The sequence below is a fragment of the Fundulus heteroclitus genome, chromosome 14 (genome assembly GCF_011125445.2).
Source record: "Fundulus heteroclitus isolate FHET01 chromosome 14, MU-UCD_Fhet_4.1, whole genome shotgun sequence".
NCBI lineage: Eukaryota > Metazoa > Chordata > Actinopteri > Cyprinodontiformes > Fundulidae > Fundulus > Fundulus heteroclitus.
Genome location: NC_046374.1, coordinates 4,386,725 through 4,407,088, shown reverse-complemented (window position 1 = coordinate 4,407,088; position 20,364 = coordinate 4,386,725). Strand labels below are relative to the sequence as shown.

General features: G+C 40.2%; 1 protein-coding gene across 5 annotated transcripts in view; it reads left to right on the top strand.

Annotated features, from left to right (window-relative positions):
- The window catches only part of map4k2 (mitogen-activated protein kinase kinase kinase kinase 2), a 72,124-nt gene that overhangs the window by 25,301 nt on the left and 26,459 nt on the right, over window positions 1-20,364 (top strand). For all 5 annotated transcript variants that reach the window (XM_036146100.1, XM_036146096.1, XM_036146099.1 and 2 more), the window contains exons 6-15: window positions 570-617; window positions 700-742; window positions 890-962; window positions 3,397-3,528; window positions 3,700-3,762; window positions 7,571-7,652; window positions 8,543-8,656; window positions 9,250-9,328; window positions 19,837-19,895; window positions 19,971-20,017. In XM_036146100.1, the coding sequence (XP_036001993.1) occupies window positions 570-617; window positions 700-742; window positions 890-962; window positions 3,397-3,528; window positions 3,700-3,762; window positions 7,571-7,652; window positions 8,543-8,656; window positions 9,250-9,328; window positions 19,837-19,895; window positions 19,971-20,017 (740 nt within the window). The remainder of the gene's footprint in view (window positions 1-569; window positions 618-699; window positions 743-889; window positions 963-3,396; window positions 3,529-3,699; window positions 3,763-7,570; window positions 7,653-8,542; window positions 8,657-9,249; window positions 9,329-19,836; window positions 19,896-19,970; window positions 20,018-20,364) is intronic.

Genomic DNA, 20,364 nt, shown 5'->3' with positions numbered 1-20,364 from the left:
TACAGGCACAAGTCAGAGGTCATTAAGGGTTGCCTTTTTGGGCACATGAGACTTGTTGGTCTAGCTGTAATTGATGATATGTCAGATGTGCATATCACCATGACGATATGGTGATATGACGATAATATGAGCAAATACACAGATGCCCAGCAAGTGGGGTGTCCACTCATGATGCCAGCACTTATTCCCTGTGGTGCTGTGGGATTTGTCATCCTCCTTGTAAAGCAACATATTTACCTGCTCATCGCTGGGCTGACTAACAATTTAAGCCTAAATATGACTGATCCTTTTTTATTCTTAACTTGCTAATAAATTGTTTTATACAGTGAATGTATTATTCAGTTTCAGACTTGACCTACCAAAGCTAAACTGTAAGAGGTTTAGAAAAAGAGCCCAGAAAAGAAAGTAGCACCTGTAAAAATAACTGGAAATGTAGCTTCATGGATGTTTTGGTAGTATCTACTGACAAGTGAATCTATCTATGACTTTAACATACTGGAAACCATTAAGATAATTACTAATACAAAAGAAATGTATGTTCATCTAATTTATTTTCTGTCTTTTTTCAGGGTTTGTATCACTTGCATGAAACAGGCAAAATGCATAGAGACATAAAGGTATAGCTTCTATAGTTTCTACTACTATAGTGATAAAATGAGATCATCCTGTGTTTACAAACTGTGTATGTGCATTTTCTAGGGAGCTAACATCCTTTTGACCGAGCGAGGTGATGTCAAACTGGGTAAGTCATCTGCATTAAATTCTTTAACACCTTCACAGACACATGTTAGTAACCTTAGACTCTAGTTTGGCACAGACTCTGACCAGAAACTTCTGAATACGCCTTCAACATGATTCTGTGCTTGTCTCTTCTTCTCACTATGTGTAGCTGACTTTGGAGTGGCAGCAGAGATTAGTGCTTCAGTGGCCAAAAGAAAGTCTTTTATTGGAACTCCCTACTGGTGAGTTGAACCAAACAGCCTGGAACAAACAGTTATGTTCATACTATTAACAGTCAATCTAGTGTTCATTCCCCAGACTGATTTGCTCTAAATAGGGGTGGTGGGGGGGGGGGGGGGGGGGGTGTTGATTCCCAGTGTTAGAAGAGACAACATAAATGTTGGCTGCACGATGGCTGCACGATATTAGAAAACCTTGTGATGGTGATAATAATAATGGTAAATATTGTGCTGACAATATCTGTGCTGATATTTGACTATTTTGTTGTGTCTTCTCTTTCTCATTGTATTTAAAAAACGTGTTGCAATAAAGATATGAGTGAAAAAATAAATACATTTGCAAAGGAAGCATGGTTTTTCATAACTCTAAAATTTATTTTCATGACCACCATTAGAAATGTAACCCATCTAGTTCAGTTTACACAAACAAGATGAACAAATACAGTAATCATGTCATTCTAGATAAAATATCAGACACTATCAGAACAAATGATCTGTTAATTTGCCTCTACAACACATGAGATGCATAGTTTTACTGGATGGCTGTGTAAATCGTACACCCGATGCCTGAAAACTTCAGCAAGATTAAAAACCTTCACCAAGGATAGGCTTGTAAATGGCTTTAGTCTTTCTCCTTCCACCTAACTCCCCAAACCAACCATCCCTCTAAATTAGCTCAATCTAGAATATTTTTAGATCAAATACGGAGTAGAAAGCTGAAAAAATCCTTGATGTCCTGTATATGAGTAACTGCTGTCAATGGGGGCACTGTCTGCACACTCATCACAGACGTAGGCAGTTATGTGGGGCCGTTGATGTTTTTGGACAAGATGTTTTAATTTTACACATTTTTTTCATCACCTACTTTTGCTTTTGCTTGCAGCTATTAGGCTAACCCTGGTCCTGGAGCTAATTAGAGATAGGCTGGTACTTCATTTCATGATATTTGTTAAATATACTGTCAGACAGTAAAGTTTCCATTCAAATACCCCCTCTTAGCATCATCATCACAAGTTTTTCTCTGACTGAGGCTGACTCTTTTAATGAAAAACCTTTTGGCCATCTGGATGTGCTAGGGGACCACACTAAAAATATATATATTTGTTCTGTCATGTTCTATTTTCACAGCTGAGACACTGATTGTTCTGACTTCAATTTATAATCCTGTTACCTCAAAACATGTCCAGAATGAAGAGACTTTTTGGATGAAAATTGAGACATCAAGAAACGAGAAAAACTCCAGCTGCCACTGCAAGTCCAAATTGGCAGAGGACATGGAACATTTCTTTTGGGATGCTATATGTTGCTTAGAGAAAATTAGCCAAGGCTAATGAATCTGAGTTTTAAAAAAAATAATTAATCCCTTATGAAAGACAATTTGACGAAGAACTGAAAACTGTTTTGCCCTAAGTCATGTTGTGCTTATTTGTACCACGAGTTTAAACTGAAAAGGGAAAAAAAAGCTTTCAGTTTCTCTGCTCCATTTTCTTGGATTGCCCTATAATCTGAACTGGAACTGTTGGAACTTGCTTCACTGAAAGTTTTCCTTCCATCTTAAGATTTTTGTCCACAACGACATGTGCTGCTGTCTTTCTGGGCCAGGTCAACCTTGTCAAAGAGGTCTTAAACTCGTAGGTTTTTATTTGATTAAATAAAGGTAATTAATTAAAAAAATAAATAAAAAATGCATCAAACAGACTCAAACCAAAGTAAATCTAAAAAAAACAAAGAAAGGTACATACAGACTTAAACAACACATTTGCATAGACGGAATAAAAAGAAATACATAAATTGAAATAAAACTAGGTCTGGACAATAATTCAATAACAATATATATCGATCAATAGATCCATCAAAAGACTCAATAAAAAGTTCAATAGAACAGTTTTCCTTCCTTTTGCTTTCTAGCCTATCATGTAGGTTAATACTACCGTCATTACATCCTCCCAACCAATCACAAACACGGGAATGTGCCTTCACCAAGCTCCGCCCCCTTCAAGGCAAGGCAAGGCAAATTTATTTGTATAGCACAATTCAGTACAGAGACAATGCAAAGGGCGTTGTCTCTGTACTTTGCTTCAAAGAGTTCAGAAAGCACAAGTTCTTTTTTCTTTTTTAAAAACTTGCAGTTTTGGTAAAAAGTTGGTTGAATCCAGGGTTGTGTTTGAATTCAGTGTGTCTTTATCTAATAATAGATCGCTAAGAAGCAGCATAAAATATCCAGGGCTGCACTTAAATATATGTTTAGAATTTGTTGATAATTATTGATATCGATCTAAATTATTTCTATTTTATCAATATGCTTTTTTTCTATATCGTCCAGCCCTAAATTAAACAAATGGCTTATTGGCCCTAAAAAGTGAGGAAGATATCACTGTCTGCTTCATACTATGGTCATCAGCACGATTCAGCAGTGATATGCCCTTTACCTGTCCAGGATGGCTCCAGAGGTGGCTGCAGTGGAGAAGAAAGGCGGCTACAACCACTTATGTGATATCTGGGCTGTTGGCATCACTGCCATCGAGCTGGCTGAGCTCCAGCCGCCCATGTTTGACCTCCACCCAATGAGGTGAGTCAGCACAGACAGCTGGCGCTCTGATTCAGACAGGAGGAAAACAGCCAGACTCACAGATATCCGAAAAACAACACAGAATGGCTTTCTGTTTGTCTTTTGTCCTGCACTTTTAGTGCATGTAAGCAATAAAGAACCATTTATAAACTCAAATGAAATTTGTTTCAGAGCACTGATGTTGATGTCCAAGAGCAGTTTCCAGCCTCCAAAACTAAAGGATAAAGCCAAGTGGTAAGTTTTACAGCACTGCTTGAAAATCATGCATAGCACTGGTTGAAATGGTCTAAAAGTGACGATGAACCTTTCTTTGGTCACAGTGTTATCATGGAGAGAATTATATAATATTACTAGGGCTGGGCAACGATTAAAATATTTAATCGCGATTAATCGCCCTGATTAATCGCGATTAATCGCGATTAATCGCATTGTATTTACAAACTCCAAGAATGAATTCAAAAGTAGTGTAAAAAGCACTTTTATTTTAATGTTCTGCTGCCATATGAACAAAAGTGTTGTAACATTTGTAGCACTTATTTTATACAGGATATTTTCAACCCATCTATTGAATTTAGTGCACTAGTTGATCTTTTCTTCATAAGAGAACAGCAAGCACTGCAGCCAAAATATGGCCTTTTTTGACCTGCTGTATATTAGCCAGTCCCTAAGCTTGATGTATCATGAAACTGTTGATCTTTTGGGTTTTGTGGTTTTTATTTTATTATTACAATTAAATAATAATAATAATAATAATAATAATAATAATAATAATAATAATAATAATAATAATAATAATAATGTTATGTTCAGTGTTTTTTCGCTAATCCACCTCTTATATATTTCAATCCTTATGTAATTTTGTCTGTGTTGTGTGCACCTGCCTGTTGCTTTAATCCTATAAATTTCCCCGTCGTGGGATTAAAAAAAGGATTAACTAATGTTATCTTATCTTAAATAACACTTTTTAATATATGTACTGGGTTCTTTCAAGGTCTTAATTACATGTTATGTGTGGGCTCCAGTAACATCCATCCATCCATCCATCCATCCATCCATCCATCCATCCACTGATCTACCTGGATGTTCCCTGGAGAACTGAAACGCCTCAGTCAGAGACGTCAGTCTGTGGGTCTGTCGGGGCAGTGAGAGAAGTTTCGTCTCCTCTCTCTGTTTCTGGGGCTCGACGTTTTCATGTTTTTTCACGTGCTTAGATAAATTTGTTGTGTTTCCACTGAAATGAACCGGCTTTTTACAAAACATACAGCTTGATTTCATTTACGGTATTAAAATAAAGCCAAACGGTGCTACTTCCCTGTTCATGTTTTTTCGCTGCTGCGGTCTCTCTCAGCTGTTTCTTTAAGTTTGTCAGATGGCGCTGAAGTTTGTGTGAGAGCTGAGTGGGCGGGCCAGGCTGAGCCTGCGTGCTGATTGGCTGGCGCCGCTGAGCCATGTACGAGAGGGGAGGGGGGGCGGGAGAGTGCTTCCGTGACAGCGCGCTGCAGTCAGCGCGCGTGCTGACTGACACTGACTGAAAGCATTTGAGCCACATGCGTTAATGCGCGATAAAATAAATATCGCCGTTAATAGTCTAATGAATTAACGCGAAATTAACGCGTTAACTTGCCCAGCCCTAAATATTACATATTAATATTATGCATTTAATATACTGGAGAAAAATATGTCAAAATATGTAAATGAAACTAGCTATCCCTTATGTGTTATTGCTATTATGTTGCTGCCAAATAGTACAAGAAGTCAAAACTATGGATTAAGGTAATACAGATTAAAACCCTATTCACACGGGATTAGGATTATCCTGTGTTAATAGGACCCCATGTAATAAATAAATTACCCCCTACATCTGCTTTTTATGTGACTCATTTGCAGGGGATAACCAAAGCCTGAGATTTTGCTGAAATGTATAGAAATCTCCTGGATATGATGTTAACGTGTATTGCATATAATTATTGTCTTCAATTTAACTTCTGGTTGGTTACATATAACCTGACCCTTGCCAGATTGATATCGCTCCGCCTAGCTTCACTCACATCCATCTGGGACATCTCCCATAGAGAGTGATTTCTCCAACCAATTTTATTGTCTAGCCAATCAGGACGCAGGGCTGGAGTTTCATAGATGTGACGTAGTGGATAAGCGACCGTGACGTGAGACTGCTTTGATTCAGACAACAATGGCGGCTCGCATCGAGGAAGCAAGCGTTAACGTTGATGCTGCTATTTCTTCCGTGTTGTCCAGTCTACCTAATATTGTTTCATTAAAAGAACATCAGAGAACGGCTCTGAAGGCTTTTGTTGGTGGAAACCATGTTTTCGCCCTTCTCCCCCGACCGGATTTGGCAAGTTTTGTTTTGTTAGCGGTTAGCACGAACCATGTTAGGAGGCCTTTAGTCCTCAACACGGTTGGCCCAGGATCGACTCCGATCCGCGGTGCTTTGTCGCCTGTCTTCCCCCTCTTCCTGTCAGCTCACTGTCAATAAAACGCGTGCCACTAGAGCCGCAAACACATTTACAAAAAATGTTCTCACAGCGTCACGGGTTAGCTTTGGTGTGAGTGGTTGAAATAGCACTTCGATAAAGATGACAGACAAGTGGCTTATCCAATCATATGCAAGGATTTTTGATAAGGCCCAGCCTTCAATAAAGGCAATTCCCATGGAGAGGTCCCAGATGGATGAGTGGAGCTAGGCGGAGCGACATCCGTATGGCAAGGGTCAGGTTAGGTTACATACTTTATCAATCGACTCGATGACTGATGCGAACCTAGGGCTGGGTGATAAAACGATTTAATAGAATCATTTGAATTTACAATTTTTTTTAGATAAAATTTTTTGAAAATCTGGATTTTATTTTGTCAATGCACTTCATTGAAGAGCATGCAATGCTGAATACTGTATATGGTTAGGAAAATATATTATCAAAATATTGTTGAACATAAAGTGCAACCAACAAACAAGTCTATGTGTTAAACATTTTGACTGGTACTTAATGCTATGGTAAGTCTCCTGAAAGTTTATGGTAAAAAAATATTGATTATATAAACTCTAAAAGAAGTAATTAAACTTGATTATCTCACTGCTGCAACTCTCTTCCCTTCCATGTGGAGGCAAACCCACTTTAAACATAACAGACACCTAAAGGACGCGTCTGATCCTTTAATTGTTACATAGCCAAAAATTACAGACCTCTGTGATTTGGAGATTGTGCTTTTTAAAATTGTGATTATATTGCAAATGCGATTTTAATTATCCAGTTTGAAGTTACACAAGTGACCTGAAGCCTGTTTTTACCTCACTGTGTAAAACCACTAGCAGCAAACATTTTCTTGTTTTCATTGTTTACAATAGCAGGGCCGCCATCTTGTTTTACAAGCATGTTTCACATCTTGTATTTGAGGCATTTTGGGTTTAGGTCATCTCCCAGATGAAATGCTTGACATAAAAGTTTTTCAATTTTTTTCAATTTAATTTTATTTATATAGCGCCAATTCATGAAACATGTCATCTCAAGGCACTGTCCAACTTCAAATTCAACCAGATTATACAGATTGGGTCAGATTATACAGATTGGTCAAAAATTTTACTATATAGGGGAACCCAGTTGATTGCTTCAAAGTCAGCATTCACTCCTGGGGAACCGTAGAGCCACAGGGAGAGTCATCTGCATTGTCCATGGCTTTGCAGCAATCCCTCATACTGAGCAAGCATGAAGCGACAGTATCAAAATGCAGACATGTATTTAGCGTGCAAACAGTTTTGATCTTCATATAATCAAATTTGTGAAGCCTTTTTCTGGTAAAGGTTTAATCTTTTATTGGACTAAAACTACTATCAATACTAAAAATACTATCAATTTAAAAAAACAGTATCTGGATAGTTCTCAGATAATTTCTCAGGACACAAGGCCTGGCTCAAGCCTTTTGGACAGTACTGTACAGTCAGTGTTACCCAGATCTGTTAGGGAACAACTTTCCTTCTTTAAGCCGACAGTTTTTCTTATTTCTTTTCATTCTCATCTCTTTGCAGGTCTGCGGGTTTTCACAGTTTTGTGAAGATGGCTCTCAACAAAAATCCCCGGAAAAGGCCCTCAGCTGAAACACTTCTGCAGGTCAGCAGCCTTTCCCACATAGTAATTAACCAGCCGACAGAGTTTAAAAAAAGACTGTATGCAACATTCATGAGCTCAGCCTCGTCTCCCACTTTTACATCGAGAAAAAGGTCGACTGAAATTCTGTAACTAGAGAAGGAATCAAGTTAAGGTGTTAATTACACTATTGTAATTCGAGCCAACACAATGGTAAATTTAAACGGTTTATTTAAGGAAGTGAAAGTGGAGGCAGACCAACAGATGACCAGATGAAGCAGCAGAAGCAGTCCTGATAATATGATGCAGTGACAGACTCGACCAGATGCCGCTCATGTGTTCCCCGTGTGGGCAGGGCGAGAAACAGGGAGGAACCTTAACCAGGCGGGGCACAGAATCACTGGTAAACCAAACTAGCGAGGGTAGGATGAGAACAGGTCCAAAGGATCATACAGGCAGGGCGACGAGAAAACACTGGGGAACATCACAAGCAGGCGGTGAGACAAGACGAGATGTTCTGGCAGGGAGTGTTGAGTGAGGCGGGTATATAAAAGCAGGAAAACAGGTGGAATGTTGACAGCAAGTGGATCTGATCACAGTGCTAAGTGGTGGCTGGGAGGTATGGAGCATGGAGTGGAAAAATAAACAGTCCAAAACACAAACCATGGCCACTAGAAAGTATTAAAATTATTGCTATGATATCGGCTGACATCACACAACTGGTTGTTTTTATCGTATTCTCATGCTACTACTGTATAATTGAATATTTTGTAATAAGATTAATAGGAGATTTTCTAATATTAAAGCTTTTTAGTTCTTCTGGTCTCCTGTCCAGGAAAATTGTAAAAGGAGTTGAAGCATTGCTAACTGTATGCTAACTGTACCATATTTCTCAACATTCCTTGCTGTTTCAGCATCCATTTGTGACCCAGCTGTTGACCCGTAACCTGATCATTGAGCTGCTGGACATGGCCAACAACCCTGCATTGCACAACTCTCTCACACACAGCATAGATGACGAACTGGAGGTCAGTGGCTCATCGTTGTCAGCAAAATCGTATTGTTTAGTCTTCAAAATCATTTTTAAAATGAGGACAATTAGTTAAATTTTACTAAATATTGTTTTACAAATGTTTAAATTAGTATATTTGAAACATCTCACTAAAAAACCTCTTGCACTAATGACTCATCCAGGTCCATTTGCATGTGTGCTGCTGTGATGACATACTGATGTCAGCCAAGCTGAGCCACATGCAGAGCACAACACACTGCTGGATATGACACTGTGCATTACTAGCTGTTGCGTTTATATTTCTACCGTCATCACATCCAAACAGTGCTGTGAAGGAACCTTCAGAATCTATGAAGCAGTACATGAGACCATCTAAAGCCTTTTCAGAACATGCTGTGACAGTACACATTATTTCACCTGCTCTTGTCTCTTCTTTTTGAAATATAGAGCAAGTTTAAAAGAAAAATGACACAATTCTCAGTTTCAACATTACATATCATCTGCTGTAACTTACCTGGTCTGAGGCTCATAGTTAAATGTTGATTCTCTGTATTAATATTTCTGTGAAATTTCACTGATGGATCTTGGTGTGTTTGATGGTGTTGACAGATTGGTGAAGTGGCTCCAGACAAGATTCAGTCATCAGGAAAACGTCTGCCTGCAGAGAGGACCCTGTCTGAAGAACAATGTAAGTTTGCATGTCAGCTGTTTGTGCGGCTGTGTGTTTGAGATCTGCTTATCTGAGATTGTAAGTGCTGTTTTTAAACCAATTTGGTTGGTTTTTGAGCTCTACACCTGCTGTTTGTTTCTGGAGCGCTGTAGTTGGAGTCCTTTGCAGTGTACGGCTTCTTCCTTCTTGTTCTATCTCCGTTTTTGAAAAGCAGCTCTGTTTATACGTTTCTTATTTTATGAGCACAAGCCTAAGGACTATAACAATATATATAAATGGGTTGCACTTGTATAGCGGTTTATCAAGTTTGATGAACCCCAAAGCGCTTCACACTACAATCAGTCATTCACGCACACATTCACACCCAGGTGGTGGTGAGCTACATTGTAGCCACAGCTGCCCTGGACCAGACTGACAGAAGCGTGGCTGCACTGTGCAACCTGCATTGTACCACATTTATTTGCAATAAAATTTTAACTGTAAAAGATGTGCATGTCTTTCAGTTCTTCCTTAGCAGGACCCCTCTGAAATAAAGCATACTGTACAGTTCTTTAAAGACATCCAAGATTTTTGCCTTTATGATGTAATCTTGGCTAAATCAGTTGTATCTAAACTAAGTAATCTAAAATAAATTATTGCTGTAATTTGATTATTTTAGTGAGCCATGTAACTTGTTATAATCTCAGGTTTTGAACAGGTGTAATACTGGTGTAACCTCAGTGTGCACATGTGATGTTGCACACAGAGGTCCAGTGAATGCTCAGACACATGGGAAATTAGAGGAAAATTGGTCTGGACATTCAGTTGTTGGCTCCTTGCAACCAACAAACTGTAGAAAGCACATATAGGTGTCTATGGTCAGAATTTCCACAGCAAAGTCCTCCTGCTTACAAGCTTGTATCCAATGTTGATATTTCTCAGCATTCCTTTGGGGAATTTTTAGGGAATGAATGAGAAAACTCGCTTCATATGATCATATCATCATACCAACACAGCAGGGTTTTGTCATTACTATAATATGTCTGTTGAGTCGATATTTATGACAGATCTGTTCACTATTTGACTCATACAAGTAAACTATACAACTCACTCAATGTTTGTCTGAATGTAAGATGGCTAGGGCGCATGGGCACTGTGCTGTTCTAAATTTAGCAATTTAAAGTATTTTGCAATCAGTTCTACTCCATGGATCTTTGTGCATTCCTGGTGGTATAGTGACATTAACCCCCCTCTGGCAGGAGGGATACTCACTTTGGCTCCCACAGCCGATCCAACTACCCACAGGTGACTTTTAGCAAAACAATGCTGAGCTGACCTCTTCTGGTTCTGGCTTTTGTGATGTTTGGAGGCTCATGTCTTTAGATTCAGAAGATGAATGTTATTGCAAAGATCACAAGCTCATGAAAACCGCGGTCCACAGTGGGACCATTCCGGTCTGAATCTTGGGGGTCCAGTTTCTTTGCTTGATGAAACTATTCTTCTCAGTTTGGTTCTGAAGACGCGCTCTTTGCGGGAGGCTGTCCCCATGCCCAAGTCAACCAAGAATGATCGACAAATCAAAAGCAGACTTTTAAACAAGGTTGAGTTCTCAAAAAAGTTTAATAGGACCAGTGGACGGTTCTTCTTTGTTGAAATATTTCATCTCTTCTCCAAGAGACTTCTTCAGTCTGAGGAGTTTCAGGTAAACTCGGCCTTATGAGCAGTACCTTATACTGTCTCTTCTCCAGCCACTAAGCAGTTGCAGAAGAGACAAAATGTTTCAACCAAGGAGAAACCTTCCAGAGGACCTACTGAACTTTTTAGTTTTTTTCTAACTGGAATGTGGAGATGCATCAGAACAGGGTGCAGGCAGTGTCCGAAATTAACTTTGTTATTCACCGGCCAAGTTGGCCGGTAGATGTAAAAATCCACCGGCCAGGCATATTTTTTACCGGCCAAAATATTAATCCTGACCAGACCTCAACTTTTATAAAAATTAAGAGTGAGATTATGTTAATTATGGGGGGTGTGGTTGGGACGTGGCTGACTGGACCCTGGAAGAGAAACCTTTGTTTCCTGATTTAAAAAAAAGAAAATATTGTAGATGATTATATATAATATGAATTATCAGATTCACATCCAGGCGATTAAAAAACACTACAGATTATCATTATCCTATCCATGTTGGCCTTATTTGTGAATGAGGCGGAGTTTCATCAAGCCTGTACGGTCCGTGGGGGTTCTAGACCAAATTTAGCAGGGTGGGTCAGGGTGGGGCCAGTATTTTTCACAGGGGCACAGAACAAAAGATTGGGGGGGGAGGGGGGGAACTTAACAGGTCAACATTTCATCGTTTAAAATATTAAGTAAGCCAAAGAGCCAATTGTGGCTCTGGAACTGCAGGTTGCAGACCCCTGATCTTTTCTCAATACAGCGGGAGCTTAACGTGAAACAGCTTAATTTTAATTGTTATTTTTTTATATTTTTTTAATTATTTTGTTATTTTATTATTGGGTAAAAACATAAACAAAAAAATACAACTGATCCAAATGACCAGTCAGTCACGTTATCTTTGTCAGCATTTATCATCCTAAGAAATTTAAAGGCATACTATGCAACATTTTTCAGTTAATTAATATGTTCCATACCGTTTTGGATGATTAAATGAGTCATTTCAGGTTGAACTAAGGTTTTCTCGGCCGCCCTGGTGGTCTGTGGGGGAAATACCGCACTTGCAATTGCAGGAGCAGTCGGCCCGCAGTCACAGGCTCAGAAGTCTCATGTGCATCATGAGAGTCGGTCTTGCTTTACGGCGAGAACTGCTACACGCCCGCAGTGAAAGGTGTGCTCGTTGGTAGCGCAGTGGCGATATTTGTGCAGTTATCATGCCGGAACCAGCGAGAAAACAGCGAAAGCCCATGTTGGAGCAGGCAAGAAAGAGGAAAAGGGCTCTGGACAGAGAGAGGAGTCGTACACGGGTGAACATAGAAGGCTGCAAGGCTGACGCGGACCTCGCGTTTCTGCTGATGCGATTGTAAGTAACATTGTAGGGTTTCCCTCACGCTACCGCCTCACCGACATTCCAAAAAAATAATAATAAAAAAATAAAACTAACTCGATATGCGCGCCGCTCCGCTCAGCCGGTCAGCGGTGCAAAGTTTGTTTCCCCCCCCAATCCCCCCCGCCCCCGCTCCGACCCGACCGCTCCGCTCAGCCGGTCAAATAAACATGCAAGCATATTGAGTTTTATTATTATTATTATTATTATTATAATAATCTTTTTTTATGTTGGCGAGACGCTACCGCGGCGGCTGCGGCTTGGCGAGGCGGTGGCGGTAGCGTCTCGCCAACATAAAAAAAAAAAAAATAATAATAATAATAAAACTGGCGAGGCGGCGGCGGTCGCGGCTTGGCGAGGCGGCGGCGACCGCCTCGCCAAGATAGCGCTGCAAGAAGCTTGATGTTCATACCTTCACTGTGTTATTCATTGTTTGTACTGCCGTTTTTTCCACTTTTCGTTGCGTTCGCCTGTCTGCTAAGCTCAAAACAACCACGCCTGGCTTGACGGAGGAACCAGAACAGCTGAGCATCTTTACGACAGTGCACTTTTACTTTCGCCCTCTTGGGGGAGCCTCGCTGGAAAATCAACCCCGGTTGCATAGTATACCTTTAACATCATGTTTTTAGTACAGGGGCCATAACAGGGGCCAAGAACAGTTCTACATGGGCATAGGCCCCTGTTGGCCCCTGTTCAGAACCGCCCCTGTGTACGGTTCAACATTTTCCCCTCAGCTGCAACACTTAAAGCACTCAGGGTTCACGCTGCGTCTTTACGCTGATCTCGCTGCTGGATTTTACCCTCGTGCGCTGCGCCCCCGATGTTACAGGTTACATGTAACGTAATTTTGCGCACCTGAATTCAAGCGCAACGCACCACGCCCACTGAAGCACCGCTGGTCCTGTGTCGTTAAAAACAAAAGAGCATGAAAAAACAGTTACTGACTCTGACTTTAATTGGGACATTTTGGTACGAGTGGAAGGACATTAAACGTAGCGATTCACGTTTTGAAGGCTGGCCGCTGATAAAAGCACCTCGCTCCGAGAGGGGGGGCGGGAGAGGCGCAGTAAGAGCGGTGAAGCACAGAGCCGCAGCGCAGGTAGTTAAAAAAAACAGAATAAATAAGAACGAAACTTATAAACAGATTAATTGGCGTTTTAGACTGTATCTGCTTAGCAGATCTGTTTTCTGATCCAGCGTTCAGCCATGACTGGTTCTGAATGTGAAAGAAGCTGAACCAGCACCGCAGAAGGCGGGTCTAGACTGAGCTCTGGATGGACAGAGCTGTGAACGGATCGTATGGGTTTCGTTATTTTTATGTTACTTTTATTTTATTTGGTACAAACATTTACTCGCCATGTGGCAGCTAGCCCTCTGAAATTCACTCGCCAAACGGGAAATTTACTCGCATTTGGCGACTGGCGAGTGTTAATTTCGGACCCTGGGTGCAGGTCTGTGAAATTTTTCAGGCAATGAGTTAAAAACACTCACATATGAGAGATTCAAGGGAAGTCTTTTTTCTCTTTTAACTGAAACACTGTCAGCTAAGATTTGCTTTGGACATCAAAGGTATTTTAATGAAATTAAGAAACACAGCTGCATATATATGAACATAGAATAGAAACTAAATAAAAATAAACCAGAGAGTAGATCGGCAAATTTATCTGCCTTTATCTGAACTCCAGTAAAAAAGGAACGGGAAAAAAATTACATTTTAAAACTCATTGATTTGCCATTTCCTGTGCTTTTAAATGACTGAGCACACAGTAGTTGTGTATTTAACTATTTTTGAATGGTTAAATGGCTTCTGTGGTCAGTTGAGAATACCACCAGGGATGGAAAGACTGGGATGTCAGGCACTGATGAGATATTAGCCATCACAAAAAGACGTTACTACATTATTCATTACAAAACTTCTGCTGGCAAAAGGACTGTTAAACTTTTCAGAAGCCATGTTTAGGACCATGTTTTAATAAACATAATTCCTGGGTGAAGCCACGACTCTGTGATAAGAATAATGCTATAGTTCTGCAGAAAGCTCATTTTGGCAATCTGTAGCTCAAATCCTTCCATTTTGTGGGTACAAAAATACAAAAATAAGAAAGTAGACACTAAAAAGTAACACAAAAACAAGCACCAAACTGGAGAGCTAAGAGCCGCTGCTCCTGTGCGCGCCGCCATCTTATAACCTAGAGACTCCATGTACACAACAAAACATGTTTAAGGGACAAAAAGTGGATTTTGCATGATATGTCTCCTTTAAGGTAAAACTGAGACTCTCTAGAGAAGAAAAGGTTCAGGTTCAAGAGTTGGTTCATGCAATTAGCAGACTAATTGGAAACCTGATTTGAGAAAATTTCCAAGTTTCCTACACACCAGATGTTCCCACAGATAATATGGCACCATGCTGTTTGTGTCTGGCATTTAATGCCTAACCTTTTACAAGTACTTTAAACAGTGTGCATGATTAAATGGAGACAAATCCCAGTGAAATGAAGCGTTGTTGTATAAGACAAGAGGTCAAAGTTCCCCCGCAGCAAATGTCACAGATTTGATGAAGTCACCCAGAAAAAGAACTTTAAATAGTTACTGATGCTCCCTCAGTACTTCACACGCTGCCTCAGACATCAAATAAATCCTGACTCCATGCAACAAAAAGTATAGCAATGCTCATACAGCTGTGAGTGCACTTTCTTTAAATCAACCATATCCTTTGTTGTACTATTACACACTGTTTAAAGTTATTTAATGTTTAATAAATAATTCTCTGTCTGTTAGGTATTGTCTGGTGAATATCAGCACAAGGGCTGATATTGGGACAATAGTTGAAAGGAATGATTCGAGCACTGAAATACTTTTAACAGCAGACTCTACACACATATAGGATAAATGAGTGACAACTTCACTATAGAATGCTGCTTATTTGAATTAACACTATATTTCAATCAACAAATCCTCTCTACTAGGCTAAACTTAACTAAAATTACAAAACAAAATGAAGATAAAAAGAAGCTAGGGGACTATGTACACACAAAAGAAACAAAAGACAAAATAAAATGGTTGATCATCATCATCATCATCATCATCATCATCATCATCATCATCATCATCAGAATAATTAAAGAATGTGAATTGAGGTTCAATTAGCTTAACTAATTCAGAACAACATTTGGAATGTGTTTCAATCGATTCACAGTGCAAAACCTGAGTTAAACAAACATTATTTCGTAAAATAACATTTTAAAGAATGATTTGCTCAGTAAACTTTAGGAACGCTTGATTTTATTAATGCGATTAACCTCAGGGAAGCTAGGGGTCGCTGTAGCGATTGGTCACTAAAATCGGTTAATCCTAAAGTTATACAAAAACACCATAAAATCGACATTAATGTTCAATATTAATGCAGTAATAACGCTCATAGCATTATTGAACGATGGTGGAGCAAAACGAAAAAACCTTATGTTTGAAACAAACCGTAGTTGCGTATCCGGGAAGAGCGAATGTTACCGGAAGCTAATAGCAATAGGCTAGCAGACATTCAGCACTAATTTTAAAAAGCTTTGGCTTGATTGTGGGCGTAATGAGCGGACCGGATAACACAAACATTAATATCCCATCAATGTATGAAAGCCGTTGTGAAGATGACGTTTGTTAGAACCGTAAAAAGACACTCGAATTACATCAGCAATGGCATGGCATGGCGGGAGCTATTCTGTAAGCTCCGCATGTTTCAAAAGCACAGTCAAAACGCATTAAGTAAACCTTCTAAATAAACCATTCAACTTTCCTGTTTATTTCTCTGCCAAACCTGCTGGTGCAGGTGTGTCAGTTCGGTTCACTTTGGAGCATCCAGTTGGAAGCAATTGAAGTTCTCCAAGGGAGGCACGCAGCTATGGGCTAGCCAAAACATGGCGGTTGAAGCAGGCCACTCCGGGGTCCCACATGCAATCTCTGACCCGGTTGCAGCGGGCGATTTTCAGCTCAGCTTTTGTTCTCAGCTTGGGAAAATGGGTCCTGTGCCGGCTGCAGGTGGGAGGCCACTCCACGCCGTCTGGAGTCAGCTTCTTGCAACAGCTTGGGGAAAAAATACAAGGCTGATTTCAGCATAGACGGATTTTTTACTCCGGCGTCTGGTTATGCAGAAGTTAGACTGCAAACTTAGCTTTGATCCAGCCGGCAGTTCTCCGAGCCCAGTCAGGTACTCTGGATGACGAGAGTCCCCCCCCCCCCCCCCCCTGTGCTGCGTAGCAGCGGGAAATGAGTTTCACAGAAAGCACATTTTACTCAGCTTGGTCGACCCTGCTGATGCTTGTGAGTCTTTGTGTCCCATGCGGCCCACATGGGTGGCTTCTCTCCCCAGCGCGGACGCAGTCTCTCAGTTGATGCAGCAGTGTGAACTTCCTTTGCTTACAACCTATTCAGATTTTTCCTCTTGGCTTGATGGCGCAACACCTTTTATGGTATCCATTATGTGCAAAACATCTGAATTTTCTACTACTACTGCTTCCTCTGTTGTGTGGATGGAGGATGATAGTTGGACGGCATCAGAGATGGATCGTTTCTGCTGGTCCAAGGTTTTGTTTTGTTGTTGAGCCTTTCCTATAATTTCTGCTGAGATAATCAGGCATGTCCTAGATCTAGCATTTGTACACACAAGGCTAGAATTATTATGGAGCTCGGTGGAACTACATACATTGAGTTATTTGAGATTTCCAATCAAAAACACACTGCATGACTCAATAAATTACATTTAAATTTCAATCTGTCAGGGGTCTAAATAACTTTGGGTTTAACTGTAGATAGAAAGACATAGCACATGTCTGATAACAGAAAGGTAGCATCCATGTTTACAACCTTGTATAACTTTTAGATAGTTTGATTGCTTCTTCTCTTGGTATATTCTCTGTAAGAAAATTATATTTGGTCTTGATGTCCATTTTATGTTAAAGTGCATTTGATGGTGGTGCTTGAATGGAAGAATGAGAAAGTCCTCTGTATGTTTCTTGTACTTGCTGAAAAGTGGCTTCATTGTCTACGATGACCCCCACTATCCAGAGCTGTCCGAGCCATATTTTAAGGAGCACAACAGGCTCTCAGTCAGGCTGCTGTTGTCCTCTAACTGTTCTGTCCATGTGGGATGAAGGCTGCGTCAGAGGATGGCAGTGAAAACATGCCTGGTGTGTGACAGACACAAGTGCATCACCCACCCGAGTGACTTAATTCTGCCGGGCTGCACAAGTGTTTCTGCTGTAACAGACTGGCCTCACACTTTGGCCACTGCTTGTCATATTTCCGCCTGGTGTTGGCCTCAGCTTCCTGTACACATGTTCACACATAACCCGCAAACACCTGTACCTCTGATTTAACAATATGAGATATGGTTAGTCAGACTGCTGCTGCTACAAAGTTTGGCTCTGTGCCTGAAATGCTGTATGTCAGTATTAAACCAGGCTGGGTAAAGAGTGACGAGTCTGTGAACTGCAGGCCTGTTCTGAATGACAATATTTGATTCTACTTTTTGCATCGATATGTGGTAAAGCTCATTAACATGGTATTACTTTTCAGACTTTCAAAAATAATGTATCCTTTAATAGTAACAAGCTGTAAGTTCCTCTCTAAAGTAGATGAGCAAGCATGCACTATTCTTAGTAAACCTGAACGATGGTTGTTGGTGAAAATCCCTGTAGCTCAGCAGTCAGAGCTGATCCTCTGGCACCAACAACCATAGCACATTTAAAGTCTCTTAAATCCCCCCTTCTTTTTCATTCTGATACTGGCTTTGAACTTCAGCAAGTTATCTTAAACGCATCTAGATTCTGAAATGAATTGCCGATTTGGCCGATTTGATATTTAGTTAAAACACAGCTGAACAGGTGCACCTAATAAAGTGGCTGGTGAGTGTAGCTTTACTAAATTTCTGTCATGTTTTTCTGTTGAATAGTTGAGTAGTACTGGACAATAAAATAATTAAATTTAATCAAGGAGTCATTTAAAAAAATAATCAAATAAGCTTTAAAATTCAGTTCCACAGACGGAACTTCTGGTCCATCAGGGAGCAAAGGGGCCTCCGTTGTTTAAGCATTTTTACAAGATCAAAAGATTGTACTCAGGAGTGTAAAATTTATATCCTTTTTTTTACTTGCACTCTAACATATTTCCACCCTTAAAGAGTCCTACAAATGGGTTAGGCATTAATATTATTGATAGATGAAAAAGTAATATTTTATATTTATTGGTTGTAATCGATAATGTACCAGGACACTTAATGGAACAGGTTTATGGGATTTCCTTTGAGAAAAATCACATTACTGATTCATTTTATTATTTATAAGTTTGTGTCAGTATGTATTGAAACAGGTGTCATTTTACACTAGACTTTTAATTTTAAACTGTATTGATATAATTATTTAATATGTTCAATACAGATGTGTTCTGATCTCTTTTTTTCCCATATTGCCCAGATGTAGCTAGGTCTACTTCTTCTTTAAAATACTTTGTGACATCTGGGTGCAAAGAAAAAGTGATACAGTAAAAATGGATGGAATGAATGTGAGTTCCGTTTTTTTCCTTCACCACCACTGACCATCCCACACCCAGTACACCACGCTGTGTGCTGTTCCATCACTTAGCCTTGTGTTACTGCAGTGTCCCCTGTTTGGCAGCTTGAGAACCGTTAGCTGTGGTGCCAACACAGAACATGCGTTGCAACCAAACCACAGTTATAATCAGAGAGAGAGAGAGAGAGAGCTCAGCTGAAGAGCGAGACAAGTCGACTCAGAGCTCCGGTGAAAAACTGTGTTGTGTGTCTATCCGTGTATTGAATTACTATAGTCAGAAGAAAGTGAAAGTAGTACAGTCTCAGCTATGGCAGTGGTGGCTTTGCCTTTCGGTTGAGTACAGTATCAATGTTCCTACTGAAGTGGAGAGTTTTCACATCAGCTTTTTCAAATCAAACAGCTTTGATCAACTCCAGCGCAGTGTATCTAATGGCACATAATGTTCTCTGTTATTTTGGAAGATTGTTTGAACTCTCTGAGTCAATCTTTATGTCATAGTGAACTCTCTGACTGCCAGAGATGAAGAAAATATCCCACACATGTCCTTTTATTTCTTAAAAGAGTGTGAAAAGCAAAAACCTGAAATGTTCTCCTTTTTTTTTACAGGCCTTCATACTTTGATTAGGTTTAAGAAAACTACTGCAGAGGTTTACGCATAAAACCTTCCTCCTTGCCCGAAGCAGACTTTTAGAAACATTATGAGAAAAGGGGTGAAATAAGAGAGCAGCTTGTGCTTTGACAGTTTCCTCATTTGCTGCTTTGAAGGTGAACTGAACTCGGCTCAGGCTCGTTGTGGTTAGATGACAAACCGGATCTTCACACATGTTGCATTTCAGTGAAGACAGAATAGAAACTTACAAACCTGTTGAGCTGCAAAAACTTGTGTTTATTACTGAAATAAGTTGTTATTAACTGAGGTGTTCTCTTTGCAGTTGACCAAATAAAGTTTGGACGTCCACTGAGAAAAGTCACAGAGCCTTATCCTGACTTGGTAATGCATTCCGACCGTCCTGCTTCTGATGGCATATGTGGCAGATAACATTACTAAAGGCTGTGCTTTCAGCAGGTCTCCTATGATAACTGGAGTCTGTCTGGAGATGAAGATAACTCCCCGTAAGTTGTTCCCTTCATTCCTATCCTTATTCTGATTTTAAAACATAGCTGGGATGTGATGGACAGGTTATCCTGAAGACAGACAGCAGAGAAATTGTATTTATTTCTTTAATATGTCCCTATCTTGGCGACCCCTGACGCACTTCCGCTTTGGCTATAGAGCCCTTGCTCTGTAAGGGTATTCGGATTGAGCCAGGGACTAATGTTTAGACCTGTGGTATCAACCTCCAGTCATCGGGGGCTGGTGTGCATCAACTTTTAGATGTTTCTCTGGTTGAACACACCTTACTCCAATGTGAGCTTGTTAACAGAGCTTGACTGCATGCTAGTGCGGTGGTGTAGCCATT